The sequence below is a fragment of the Heterocephalus glaber genome, unplaced genomic scaffold (genome assembly GCF_053883595.1).
Source record: "Heterocephalus glaber isolate CG9 unplaced genomic scaffold, H.glaber_assembly_v1.0 deba00001428, whole genome shotgun sequence".
Lineage (NCBI taxonomy): Eukaryota > Metazoa > Chordata > Mammalia > Rodentia > Bathyergidae > Heterocephalus > Heterocephalus glaber.
This window is the reverse complement of record NW_028258293.1, coordinates 845737-859317: the sequence shown is the minus strand read 5'-3', so window position 1 is coordinate 859317 and position 13581 is coordinate 845737. Positions and strand designations below refer to the sequence as shown.

The window sequence follows — 13581 nt, the reverse complement described above, 5'->3', positions numbered from 1 at the left end:
GCCGGCTACTGCTCAGCCAGCTCAGGCCACGGGCCCACGGGGCAGACCCACCTCGCTCGGAGCCCAACCCACCTTCCAGGCCACGAAGGTCCTGCAAGCAGCGGCCGCTGGGGTTCCGGCAGGTGCGCAGGCAGGGCGCCCCGCAGGGCTGGTAGTGCCACTCGCACTCCCCGGAGGGGTTGTAGTAGTCGCAGAACAGCGCTGGGTGAGGACGGGGGTCAGCCGGAGTGCAGCCCGCCCCGGCCCTCTAGACCACCCCGCCATGCTCCCTCCGGGCCATGGCCAGGTTGAGGCCCCAGCCTCAGGAGGAGCCACCCCAGGGTCCCAGCCAGAGCTGCCCCAGGCCCCCCAGGCTGTGCCAGGTTGGACCTGGGAGCACAGTGGCCTCCACTCCTGAATGACCGCCGCACTCCCCAGCCGGCACACTCACGGCAGATGTCGGGCGTCCTCCAGGACACGCACACCCTTGCCTCGTGGCAGGCCTGGGCGTAGGCGGCCACAGCAGTGCAGAAGCACTCGCAGTCGCCCCCCGAGTCACAGGCGCACGCGTCGCTCACACAGGCCTCATAGTACTTGGCTGGCTCCACCTGAGCGACATGGGTTCAGATGCTGCGGACCCCAGCTCCCTGGGCTCTTGCGGGGTCAGCATGGCTGAGTGGCCTGGCCGGTTTCCCAATGCCTGACCCCAGCTGGCCGGCCAGGCCTGTCACTGCGTCCCCAGACCAGTGGGACCTGACCAGCTCCAGCTGCATGGGCCCCGGGCCAGCCTCGGCAGCAACACCCCACAGCTCCAGAGCCATGGCCAGAGGAGCGGTGCTCCAGCCCCACAGACCCCGCCACACCAGCAGATGGTCTCAGCCCTCCCTCTCAGCCCTGCCCTGGGTGCACCCGGGCTTACGTGGGTGTGGCAGGCGGCAAAGGTGGCGCTGTTGATGATGCTGCACTGCCTCTGGGCCCAGCCCTTGCGGTATGGGTTGGCCGTGCAGGGGTCCCGGGGTGCCTGAGCGTCCGGGCAGGTGGGCGAGAACTTCCAGCTGTTCCCAAACTCCAGCGCATCGCTCACCACAGCCTGGCTGCGCGTGGTCAGGTCGTTGATGGCATTGTCGTCAAAGTTCCCGCACAGGCCGCAGACCCTGCCCTGCAGAGGGGCGAAGGAGTGGCCCGCTGGGGTTCTAGGGTACACACTGCCTTCCCTGTCTAGGGCTGGAGCTGCAGGCAGAGGCTCAGACCAGCCATGACCCCGGGAGGCGCCCCCCCTCACGAGCACCTCCTCCCTCCTCCTCTGACTCAGCCTGCAGGGGAGGCCTGGCCACCGCAGGGGGAGCACAGACCGCACAGGCCAGGCTGGGGCCGGCCGTGCAGACAGGAAGCCGGAAATGCCCTCACTGCCTGCCCTGTCCCCCGATCTCCACCTCTCTGCCCCAGGCCCCTCCTCTCTGCCTCTGTCTCTCACTGTCTTTGTCTCTTGTCTGTCTGTTTCAGTCCGTCTTTCTCTATTTCTCTCCATCTCTCTCTGTCTGTCTCTCTCTCTGTCTCTGTCCACTCCCTGTCTGTGCATCCAGCAGAGCCCAGCAGGGCCAACAGCGATGGCCTCCCTGGCTGGGCCTCACCTTGAACTCAGGGCTGAGCCTGAGGAAGAGAGTAGTTTTCCGGTCCCAGAGCAGCACAAGGCCAGCATCGGTGTCCACTACCAGGTAGATGCCCATCTGGCGCACGGTGTAGGGCGGCTCCTGCCCGGCGCCCATCTGGACCACCTCCACCTTCCCGCTGCTCAGCTTCAGCTCGTAGCTCTGCGCGGCAGGGCTCCCTCAGGGCCTGGCAGGGACCCCTCTCTACCCACCCATGTCCCCATACCCATCCCACAAGCCTCTCGCACCCCCAGGAAAATCTTGATGTCCTTGGAGCAGGTGGTCCCCGTGGTGCCACAGGGGACATTCTCGGTGACCACGTGGAAGGCTTCCGGGGCACTGCCGTTCTCGCCACCCTGGTCCTGGGAGCAGAGGCTGTGGTCAGATGGGCCAGGACCCCCAGGGCAGCCAGGAGCCCCAGCAGCCCCGAGCTGCCGCACACCTGCACCAGCGTGTACTCGCAGGCCCCGCTGAAGGTATAGCGCTGCCCGTCGAAGGTGAGGAAGTGGCCGTCCCCGTAGACTGCACAGGTGGCCAGACAGGGCTCGTCCGTGCACCGCCACATCCGGTTCTCACAGGTGCTGCAGGGGCACCGGGTCAGACAGGTCCCGGTGCCACGAGGGTCTCGGGGCTGGGCTGGGCTGGGCTGCCCACCCACCCGGCCTTCAGGCGCTGTGCCAGTGACTTGGTGCTCAACAGGGCCCTCGGTCCAGGCCACTGGTGGCCACCCGCACCCCGAGGCTCAGCCCCGCTCACCAGGTGTTGCAGCCCTCAAGGATGGTCTCCCCGGGCCGGTAGCTGGCCTCGTTGTGCACACAGGGACAGTCCTCCTCGGCAACACAGCCTCTGTCGCCGTCGGCCACCAGCCCGTTGGGGCACACGCAGCCTGGGATGCACTGGGTGCTGTACTGTGGGGCGTGGGCACACAGCTCAGCAGGCAGGGGCGGCTGGCGGGACCCTCCGTGTCCCCGAGAGTGAGGTGGCCATGGGATGCAGGGCCACAGGAGCCCAGCCACAGGGCAGGCAGTGTCCTGGGGGGCACCCGAGGAGGCACCCAGTGGCCCCCACTCGAGACAACACGGGACCTGAGCAGGAGGCTACAGGGGCCACAAGGAGTGGGGGTCTGTGGGTCCCCAGGGTGACGGGCACTCACGCAGGCCATGTCCAGGGTGTGGCAGCTCTTCTGGCAGCCGGCCCCAGCAGCCCCCAGCGTGGCGTTGCGGCAGTCAAAGTACACCATGGGAGCATCACACACTGTGGAGCGGACATGTTCAGGGGCCCCAGCCTGGCCCCGCAGGCCCACTCAGGGGACACAGGCTGTGGTGTGGCCTCGCCTGTGTGTTCCCAGCAGCTGAGTGTGTGCCCACCTGCGCCACATGTGTGGGGTGTGCACTGCGCATTGCGTGTTGTGTGTGTGTCTGTGTTCACGAGCACGTGTGCAGGAGACCACGCCCTGTGCTCCCCGCCACTGACTGCGCCAGCCTGGGGCATCTCACGGGAAGGGGAGCAGGCTCACCTGGGCTGGGCACAGGGCCCCCGATGCAGGTCAGTGCGCCCCGTGTGCAGGTGCTGCAGGAGAGGGTGGTGAGCGCATGCATCCCACGGGGAGCAGAGCTTCCTCCCCACCCTGGCCCCGGCCTCACCAGACAGCCCCACTGTCATGCACAGATTCACCGTTGGGGACCATGGCACCCCTGTGGTAGCAGGGGCACTCGTGGGCCGGCACGCACGCGCCCGCCTCATCCAGGAAGGTGCCTGCCGGGCAGGCGCAGCCGTCCACGGGCACGAAGGACACGCCGCAGGTGACATCGGCCTCGCTCAGGCCGCGGCAGGTGGGCTGGCAGGTGCCGAGGTGCTCCTGGTAGGCCATCGACTTGGGGCAGGTGGTCGTGGGCTTTGCTATGGGCACAGGAAGAGGGACGCTCAGGTCCAAGGGTCCGGGCGAGCATGGGGGCGGCGGGGGCTTCCGGGCAGGCACGGGGCACTCACTGCAGACGCCGTCCCGCCAGCCGCGGAGCAGCACGCCCTTGGCGGCGCAGGCCTGCACGTAGGAGGACAGCGCCGCGCACAGGCAGTCCTCGCTCCGCTCGCAGTTGCAGGTGTCGAACATGCAGTTCTGGGGGCGGGCGGCGTGTCAGGGACCCGGCCCCACCAGCGCCCCTGCTCCCTCCAGGGCCCTCCCCAGCCCCCAGGCCTCATCCAGGAGCCAGGCCTCGCGGCCCGACCTCCCGTAGCTCTGCGACTCAGACACCATGCACGGCTGCACCGCCATCCCTGCTGGCTGCAACCTTGGGGGCCGGCCCCGTGCCGGGCACCAGGCACACAGGTGGGCAAGGGAATGAGTGAGTGGGGTGGAGCAGGGAGTCTGGCTTGGGCCCTGGGCCCTGCCTGGCCTGTGGAGCGGTCACATGGTGCCCTCCCAGCCTCCCTGGGCACCACAAGGCGGCACAGGGCCATGCAGGGCCTCGGCAGCAAGTATTACCGAGTGGTAGGAGCTGGGGCTCACGGTGGCGTGGCACTGGGCGAAGGGGCCATCAGCGTCTGTCAGCAGCGAGCACCAGTGCTGGGCGTACTTCTCTGTGGGCAGAGGGGGCTATCAGCCCGCATGTGCCTTAGCAGCTCCCGCCTGGGGCTGGGAGTGCCCGGCACAGCTGGTACTTGGCCATGTTACAGAAAGTGCCAAAGGCAGGGATGGGGCGTCCCCCAGGCCGTGGGGCATGGCGAAACCACAGCATCACCACCTTCCCTGTTCCCAGCCACCTCCTGGGGCACGAAGCCCATGCCACAGACAGACGGGCAGAGGCCCCTCCGAGCCTTCACCTGCTTCCTGGGCACAGAGGGAGGGGACATGGCAGCCCAGTCCCAGCAACCCACCCAGCCTGTCCAGTGGCTGCACGGGCAGGGTCACCGGTAAGTGAGACCAGGACTTACGTCCTTCTTGTGGCCCTGAAGCAGGGCCCAAACTTGGCCCCTGGATAAAGCAGCAGTGGCTGGCAAGCGCTGGTGGGCAGCACTGACACCCCCTCCACTTGGCCCTGGAGCACCCAGATGCAAGCTACACACACCATTCTCCACGCTAAGCGAGCAGGGGTCCTCGAAGATGGTCTTGGCGTTGGGGCAGGAGGCCTGGGTCTTCCAGGTGTTGGCGAAGGCAGCACTGGTGCCCTCCACCACCCCGCTGATGGTCCGGAAGTCGTCGGCCTGGTTCTGGTTGAAGTTCCCACAGAGACCTAGGGTGGGAAGGCAGTTGAGGCCCCATGGGGCTCAGGGACAGGGACAGGAGGAAGATGGGGACTCGGGGTGGGCTCCTACCGCAGGTCTGTCCCCGGAGCTCGGGGGCCAACCGCACGAACAGCTGCATCGTGGGCACCAGCTGGACACGCAGCTGCAGCCCCAGCTGGGTCTCCACAATGATGAAGAAAGTAGAGGGTTTCAGGATGGTGACATTGGCTGTGGACACAGAGGGTACAGCTTGCTGGGCTGCATGGGTTGGAGCCTGCTGGCGGCTGGGGCAAAAGAGGGTGGGGAGCCCTCACCTGCGGAGACTGGCAGCTGGGTGTAGAGCTGATTCACAAACACCGCCTCGCCGGCCTTCACCACCACCACCTGGGGCCGCGGCAGCGGGGTCAGCACAGGGCCCTGTGGGTCCCCTTCCTCCCCAGCGCAGAGGCTAGGAACTGGTGCTGGGAGACTTTGCCCACGAGCCATGCACCCCTAGGTGGGCTAACGCCCTGAGTTCTGCCCTAGGGCTCATCCTGATTTTCTGAACTGTTCATGAGGACCAAACATTTTTTAAACAATGCAAAAACCAAAGTTAATTTATAAATCAACTTCAGTAGATGCTCAAGGCTCTCTTCTTTGTGGCCAGGAGGGCAGCATAGGAGCCGGGCCTCATCCCTGCTTGGGGACAGTCACCCAGAAGACCCGACAAAAGGCCGCAGCCCACGCCAGAGGGACCTGAAGCCCTGCCCTGCACATGCCACTGCAGACCAGGGCTCGGGCAGAGGTGACCCCCGACTCACCGTCTGTCCCCCGCCCAGGCTCAGTGTCACGCTCTTCAGGCAGGACTCACTGTCGGTCAGCCCACACCGGCGCAGCTCGGCCAGCACAGCGAAGGCACTGCCATGGCAGGGCTGTGGGGACGTGGCGTTCACACACTGCACTACCGCCCTCCTCCAGCCGGAAGTGTCCTCTCATTGGGCCACCCACGCCCTCTGTGGCTCCTGGGCGGAGCCGTGGATCCAGGGGGAGGGAGGAGCCTTGCAGTCCCAGATGGGGACCAGCACCCTGAGAACGTGGCCACCATGGGATTCCAACCCAGGACCTGGGGGGAAAGGCCCAACCATGCGAGAGGTAGAGGCAGGGTGGCAGGGACAGGCCCAGGGTGTCGGGCAGTGACACTGGTGTGTGTGGTGCTGGTGGCAGACACAGGACCTTACACACGGGACAGTGAGCCTGGTGGACACCATGGCCGATGGGTACCGTGGCCCGTCGAGTCTCTCATCAGCAGTGACAGATGCACCGGAAAAGTTATTAACAGGGAAGGTTGGGGGCGGGTGGGATCCCTGTGCTTCTTGCTCAATTTATTTATGAATCTAAAACACAGTCTACTGTAGAGCAAAACCCAAGGTCAGAGAAGTCACCCAGAGCTCTGGCCAGGAGCCCAGCAGCCCTGTGGGCCCCAGAGGCTCAGCGTCTCCCCAAATGTGGTCCCAGGGACCCCCAGGTCTCCCCAGTGCAGCAGTGCTGTGAAGCTGGGCGGGGAGCCCAGGCTCCCATACCTTGGTCAGCACATAGCTGCAGTCGCCATGCACTGTGTACTGCCTCTCGTCGAACGTGGAGAAGTGGGCACCGCCCAGCACGGAGCAGGTGCCCGGGCATGGCAGCTCCCGGCAGCTCCAGTGACCTCCAACGCAGGAGCTGCACATAGTGAGGAGGCAGCTGTGTGTGGCCTGGGGATAGCCAGCCTGCACGGCCTCCCGGGCTGGGGACCCCATGGCTCTCCGCAGGGCCCTGGACCTACCACTCGGTGCAGTCCCTGGAGTAGCTGGCCCCCGGCGCGTAGGGCGTCCCGTTGTACATGCAGGCACACTGGGACACGGGGACACAGCCAGAGTGGTGGACATCATCCAGCACCGTCCCTGCAGGGAGCAGCACCGCAGCACGGCAGGACTCAGCCTCAGGGTCCTTCCCAAGGCCGGCCTGACCCTGAAGTCCCGAGCAGGGCGCAGCTCACCCTCCGGGCAGAAGCAGCCAGCCACGCAGTGGTCCTCACACAGCTGGGAGCGCTGGGGGTTGGAGCAGGTGTCGGTGCAGGGCGAGCCGCACTCCTGGTGCTGCATGCCGGGCGCGCACGTCGGGGCTGCAGGGGACGAGGGTGGGCTCACAGCAGGCCCTTCCCTGCTTGCCCGAGGCACAACCGGAAGACAGGGCAGGGCACTCACGGCAGAGGTCGGGACCCCGCCAGTCCTGGGGCTGCCCGCCAGCGTGGGCACACTGCCGGGAGAGCTCGGCGAGGGTGTGGCAGAGGCAGCTGGGAAGGTGAGGGTGCTCGCAGTGGCAGACGTCCTGCTGGCAGGCCTCCAAGTAGCTGCTGACGTCCACCAAGACTGCACAGCCCGCAAAGGGCTGGCTGCTCAGCAACTCCTCACAGATGCCCTGGGGGTGGCCAGAGCCCGAGGTCAGGCCAGCCTCACAGGGCGTCCCCTCCACCGCCCTCCCTGCAACCCGAGCACGGAGGCTCACGGGGCTGGTGGAGCAGTTCTGGGGTGTGGGCCTGGGGTCCTGGCACTGCTCCGTGGGGCCATCCATCTTCTGCAGGTTCCCGAACTCCAGAGCAGTCAGCCTGGCGTCTGTGGGGAGACAGCATCTCTGCTGCAGGCCCAGGACCCCAACCCAGCATCCCAGGGGCCCCCACTGAGGAGGGCCGGGCACCCCTTGCTGTTGGGCTGCTCGGGGCTCCATGGGCCCCGGCAGGGCACGGCCGGGCCACCAAGATCAGGGTCCAGCAGGTGCTCGCAGCTGCATGCACCTGGGAGGCACGAGGGTGTGCTGTGTGCCTGTCGCTGTGTACGGGTGCTCCCAGTGTGGGAAGTGCCTGGGCTTACTGTGGGACAGGAACTCGCCAGCCTCAGCGACGCCATTGAAGTCTCCACAGAGCCCGCAGGTCTTGTTGGCATATTTGGTGTCCAGCTCCAGCTGCGATGAGGGAGGACGTCAGATGTGGGCCCCACCAGGGACGCCCAGGGCACGAGAGACAGGTGGCCGGGGTCTCCTGGCAGGGTCACAGGCTGCAGACCCCACCCCGCCATCTGCACAAAGCCCTGGCCGGCCCCAGGCGGGCCTGGAGGAGATGCCCCTCAGGCAGGGCCATCTTGGGGTGCAGATCCTGGGCTCTGTGGGCATCTGAGTCCCCATCTTCACCGGCCAGGTGGGGGCCCAGCCTTCTCACCCACCTCACCCAGAGCTCTTTCTACCCTCTCTGGAGAGGGGGTCAGCACAGGGACCCCCAGCCCCCAGGAGGCTCTGCCTCCCACTTCGTCCTCACCGTGAGGCTGTCATCCAGGTTCCATGTGAACACCAGGCCCAGCTTGGCCACCACCTTCAGGTGGCCACTGCTGCGCTCTATGAGGACCCCGGCCTGGCTGAAGGGCAGCTGGACCCTGGGGGAGGGGCTGAGGGTCAGGATGGGAGGTGACCCCACCAGGAGGGGCCCCCATGTGCATCCCTGGAGAACTGGGCCTGGCCCACCACCCTCCCCCTAGATGCCCCACAGCCCCAGAACTCACAGGTGGCCGTTGACCCGGACAGAGTCCCTGGTCAGCTCAACGACCAGGCCGCTGAGCCTCATGATGATCCTGCTTGGCGCCGTGGTATTGGATGCAAGGCCCCGGCGCAGCTGCACGTTGAAGTCCTCGTAGACGGCACCGCAGTGCGAGGAGAACACGTAGTTGCAGAGGCCGGGGAAGCGGAAGACAGCGCCATCGAAGGTCTTGTAGTGGAAGTCGCCCCAGGTGCTGCAGACGCGCCCCGTGTGCGCGGGGTTCAGGGCTGCCGAGAAAGATGGGAAATGGGCCACTGCCACTTGCCCCTGCCCATGCCCAGCTGCCTCCACCACAGCCCCGGCCCCCCAGGACAGAGTCTGGCCTCTGCCTGCCTCGAGGGGCTCTGTCCCCTTTCCAGACTTCTTCAGTGTCACCCCAGCAGTGGGCACCCCATTTTTTGTCAACCCACCTCCACACCATGCCAGCCCACACGGTGTCCCCCACAGGCCTTGGGGCTCCAGTTACCTCGTAGTACAGGGACGGCCATCAGAGGGGGGATGACAGTCACCCCAAGGAGTGAGTGGCCTGTGGAGACAGGGCTTGTGGGAGGCACACGGGGCGGGAACCCCTCCAGCCTGACGCTGCGCCCTGAGTGTCAGGCACATTAGGGGTGCAGTGCAGGGCCCCCCGACCCCTGTGTTCCCCAGAACCATCTGCCTGCATGCAGGGACCTCCTTGCCCTGGGATCTCAGACACCCGGGTCTACTCAGTCTCGGATGCTGGGCTTAGACTCAGGCACCCTCAGTGTGGCCCGGCTTCAGGAAATGCAAACAGGAGGCTAGGTTGGTCCCAAAGCCCCCAGCCAGCTCTCTGGGCCCTTTCTTTGCAACAGAGCTGGAGGGAACTTTCTAGGCCAAAGTGCCATTCACAGTACAGGCCTCGTAGAGATGTGCTGCACAAGTCTGCACTGCAGAGAGGCAGACGTTGAAAGGACTACGGTTTTACATCATGCCTGGAGTGGAGCTGATTGCCATAGCACAAGAGTTCTAGCTGCTTTCTCTGAGAAGGAACTGCACTTTCTGTCATCCCCTTCCATTGACTTGTATGGGAGAGCTGGTGCCAGGAAATTGTTTGAATGAAAACTGCGGTTGAAACTGCAGAACCATTCTTACCCCTCCGTGGCACCTGGCTGCCCGCCGGCCCCCAGTTCCCCTGAGGCAGGAAGGCCTCTGCCCATCCACTGCCCCGTATTCCTGTATGGAAGCTATGGGTGACCTTGCCCACTGCCCTCACCCCAGCAAGGCTTCAGCTCAGTGCCCGTGAAGCAGGGGTGTCCCCCGGGGGACTTGCGGCCTGTCCGGCAGCCTTTCTTTGGCTCTCACAGGGGCAGGGCGAGGGATGGACCGGCAGGGCTGTGCACACTGGATGCCCCCAGCCCCCCAGTCCTGAGGCCTCACAGTGGCCCCTGGGCTAGGTGCAGAGGGCTGAGACTCACCGCTATGCCCTCGCTGGGAAGAGAGGTCGGGGGAGATCTCATGGCTGAGTTTTGCGGCGTCCTCCTGAGCCCAGCCTGCGAAAGAGGGCACAGCCTGAGCAGGGTCCAGGGCATCTCTGTCCCCGGGGCTGGGTGTCAGATCACCCTAGCTGGGACTGTGCCCTGGCAGGTGCTGCCCTGCACTTACGGAGCTCCAGCCCCCACCCCTGGCCTGCCCTGGCTGGCCTTTCTCCAAGCGCCCAGGCAGCGTCCCAGCCTCAGGGAGCAGGAGTCCAGCGTGGGCACTCTGGCCCAGATGAGCCGTGCCCAGGGGAGAGGGTGACCGGGCAGGGCAGTCTGCAGCTTCCTCAGAGGCCTTCTGCTCTGGATGGCACATGACAGGGAGGGCAGCTGAACCCACCCCACACCCACCCAGGGGCTCTGTCACCCCTACACCTGCCACAGAGGCAAGGACCTGCTGCCCAGGGGAGGGGTCATCCGGACCTCACAGGACCCTGGGGACAAGGCCTGGACAGGATGCTCCCTGCAGCTGTCACCCCGAGGGCCTGCTGCCCAGCGAGGAGCCCAGCTTCCAGCCCCACACACTGCACACGAACTGCCTGGCCCCTGCCATCCTACCTGAGTGCTGGGCACAGGCCAGGGCCCAGAGCAGGGCCAGCATCCCCGGGCCGGCGCCCATGGTGTGAGTGTGGGAAGGTCCCTGAGGTGGCCTCTGAGGAGGGACTGGGTGGCAGTGGCCTTTTGTAGGGGCTCCTGGAAGGCGGGGCAGCCCCTCGCCCGGGTAAACAGGCAGAGGGTGTGCCCTTGGGTGGGGCCGCTCCAGGTTCCCTCCACGGTCCCCACCCGAAGGCTCCCGGCAGCTCTGTGGACAGGCTGAGCCATGTCCTACTGCCTCCAGAGGTCGCTGAGCCTCTGGCTGACCCACTCAGCGCACATGCAGAGTGCCTGGGCCTCCGTGTCCCTGCCAGCCTTGGCCCGAGCGCTAGAGAGGGTGTCACCTGTCACAGGCCCGTGAGTGAGGGGAGGCACGCTGGGTGAATGAGCCACCACACAGGGAGCAGCTGGGGTCCAGACTCCCAGGCACAGCCAGCCCGCCCCGGCCTCGGCACTGGACATGGGTGCCTTGCTGCTGACGGAGGTGCGGGATATGCCGTGGAGGGCAGGTGGCTTCAAGGCTGGGACCCAGGGCTCTGGGCCCAGTCCTGTGGTGGCCAAAGGGCTGTAGGCCATGACAGGACCAGGCGGGAGCAGTAGAGTAACAAGGTCCTGCACTCCTGTCTCCTCCAAGAGGCAAGGAGGTGGCACAGCCAGTGCCTGCCCCTGGCACAAGGCCCAGGCCTAAGTCACCATGGGGTCCATACCTTGGACTCTGCCCGAACTGAGTCACTGGCCAGCCTCAGGTTATCGTAGCCCCTGCATCCAAGGCTGGGCTGAGTGGCCCACAGCTAGCGAGGGCCCTGCGGCCAGGCTCCAGGCCAAAGTGATGACCCTGGAGCTTGGGGATGCTGACCAGGCAGGGCTTCCTCTTGTGCTTATGAGCCTTGGAGTGTGGCCCCTCAGCCCCACAGAGAGCCAGGCCCAGGCACCCCGTGGGTGCCCTGAGGAGAGGTTCAACCTCCTCACCCCCACCTCTCGGCCCTGTGGCTCACAGGCCAGTGCCCTGAGGGTGCCAAGCCAGGGACGTGGCCTCCAGGGGCCCTTCTCCCCTGTGACTTAGGGAAGCAGGTGCCCAGGCTGGGGACTGTGCCAGGCCAGTGAATCTCACTCCTTGGGGACCCTCACATGGGTGGCATGAGGGGCACCTGCCCAAGGCCCTGGAAGCCCTTGCCCGGGTCCCAGAGTTCCTCAGCTCTAGGCCTGGATCTGGTAGTCATGATTACTGGAGTCCAGCAGGAAAGGTCTGGGAGTATGTCCCAGGTGTTGCCATGGAGACAGAAAAACACTGGGGACCGGACAGGGTGGAGGCGGTGACCATATCCCAGAGCATCACTGCCATGCTGTCATCAGGCTGCTGATCCTGCCTCCACCGGAAGCAAGCAAGCAAGCATCCAATAGCCCCTTTGTCCTGGTGGCTAAACCCTGATGACTCAGTGGAGATTAAGCCCCGGGCAGGTCCAGTTGGGATCAGGCCCCAAGGTAGGGCAAAAAATGGCTGCATCTGCCAAGGGGTGTCTCCCCACAGCTGCCCTGGCCCATGCGCCCTTGAGGGTGAAACCAGGCTGAATCCTGAACCCCCAGGACCCTCCAGGGCTCCACCTCAGTGCCCTCAGATGGCAGCACGAGCATCCATGCTGACCGTCCCGGCTGGGGAGCAGGGCTGGGATCCCCACCACCCCTACAAGGTGACCTGCTGGGTGTCGGTCAGCCCGAGGCTCGGAGGGGCCCAGGGCCTTGCCTCCAGCTCAGAGGACGAAGCAAGCAGATGAGCCCTCGAGGCATTCTCTGTGCTGCATCTGATCCCTGACACGGGGCACCCAGAGGTCGGCCACCCGCCAAGAGCAGCGGACAGCGCAATGGGCAGGCAGGCAGGGGAAGACCGTGTCCTCCCGTGGGGTGGGACTTTGAGCCGTAACTGGAGAGTGACAGAGAGGTCCCTCCAGCTGGGGAGGAGGGAGTGGGCTCCAGTGAGGGGTTCCTGGGTCCTGGTGCGGCAGCCCTGACCCAGAGCTGTGTGGACAGAGGGAGGGTTCTCAGGGTTACCAGCAGGGACTTCCTCGAGGAGAGGGAGATCGGCCTGAGCTTTCCCCTGGGTGAAGGAAGCTCCTGGGCCTGGGGTGCCAGGCAGGGGCTGCCCCCTGGCACCACAAGGAAAGGAGCAGCGCAAATTTGGTTTTGCGGCGGGGCCGCACTGATCTGAAGCCTGTGTGTGTTTGTTTTCTGAGTCACAGAGCAAACAGAACTCCTCCCACGACCGGGCAGGAACCAAAGGCCATCCTGCCCCTCAGATTTGAAGTTTGGCCACAGGACCGGCTCCCTGCTCCGTGTCCTCTGCACGGACCTCCCTGGCAGCCTCTGAGGGCCGATGCCAGCCTTGCACAGCTGGGACCCCTGCACCCTCTCCACCTGCCCCGTGTCTCCCTCCTCCTGCCTCTGGCCCCGTCACCTCTCACCTCCCGGGCCCAGGTGTCACTGGAGCAGCCTCAGTGTGCATCCCCCCACAGGAAACTTAGGGGGTTCCAGGCCCTGGGGCAGATCCGTGGACCCCAAATCCTCTTCTGGGGCCACTGCCAGCCAATTTCCTCAGCCCAGCGAGAGCCCCGTGTTCTGACAGTCAGGGGACTCTGCTGGCGTCATCCCCCAGCCACCGTCTACAACGCCAGGCTGCAGGCCCAGCCTGGGACACCACAGACCCATGCAGATGCCCTCAACTGCCAGGCCAGACCACCGGGACTCTGGCCCGGGAGAAGAGGGCAGTATGAGTGCCGGCAGGGGTCTACCAAACAGGCCTGCAGTGTTAGGGCGCCATGCTCAGAGTAAAATCTACACATAAGCACCAAAGTACCACGCCTGGGCTCAGACTAGGAACAGTGGAAAGCAGGGTCTCTAGAGGGTTTTGCACACTCAAGCTCACAGCAGCATCCATGACAACACCCAATTGTGCGAGCAACCGAGTGTGCACAGTGGACAAATGGACCTAGGACACGCAGCCCATCCACACACCGGAATACGATTCTGCTCTTAAAAAGAAGGAAAT

The 13581-nt window shown here is 65.4% G+C and overlaps 1 protein-coding gene across 1 annotated transcript in view; it reads right to left on the bottom strand.

The window, feature by feature from the left end:
* Positions 1-10566, bottom strand: part of Muc5ac (mucin 5AC, oligomeric mucus/gel-forming) — a 29419-nt gene extending 18853 nt beyond the window's left edge. Inside the window, 27 exon segments of the mRNA XM_087212020.1 lie at positions 73-201; positions 431-587; positions 899-1138; positions 1611-1790; positions 1877-1990; positions 2071-2209; positions 2385-2536; positions 2782-2882; positions 3145-3197; positions 3272-3527; positions 3618-3744; positions 4111-4205; positions 4694-4858; positions 4941-5078; positions 5165-5234; positions 5651-5761; positions 6410-6548; positions 6652-6769; positions 6865-6990; positions 7073-7286; positions 7374-7480; positions 7736-7826; positions 8176-8290; positions 8417-8678; positions 8918-8977; positions 9888-9962; positions 10506-10566. Of these exon segments, the coding sequence (XP_087068146.1) occupies positions 73-201; positions 431-587; positions 899-1138; positions 1611-1790; positions 1877-1990; positions 2071-2209; positions 2385-2536; positions 2782-2882; positions 3145-3197; positions 3272-3527; positions 3618-3744; positions 4111-4205; positions 4694-4858; positions 4941-5078; positions 5165-5234; positions 5651-5761; positions 6410-6548; positions 6652-6769; positions 6865-6990; positions 7073-7286; positions 7374-7480; positions 7736-7826; positions 8176-8290; positions 8417-8678; positions 8918-8977; positions 9888-9962; positions 10506-10566 (3595 nt within the window).
* Between the last annotated feature and the right edge of the window lie 3015 nt (positions 10567-13581).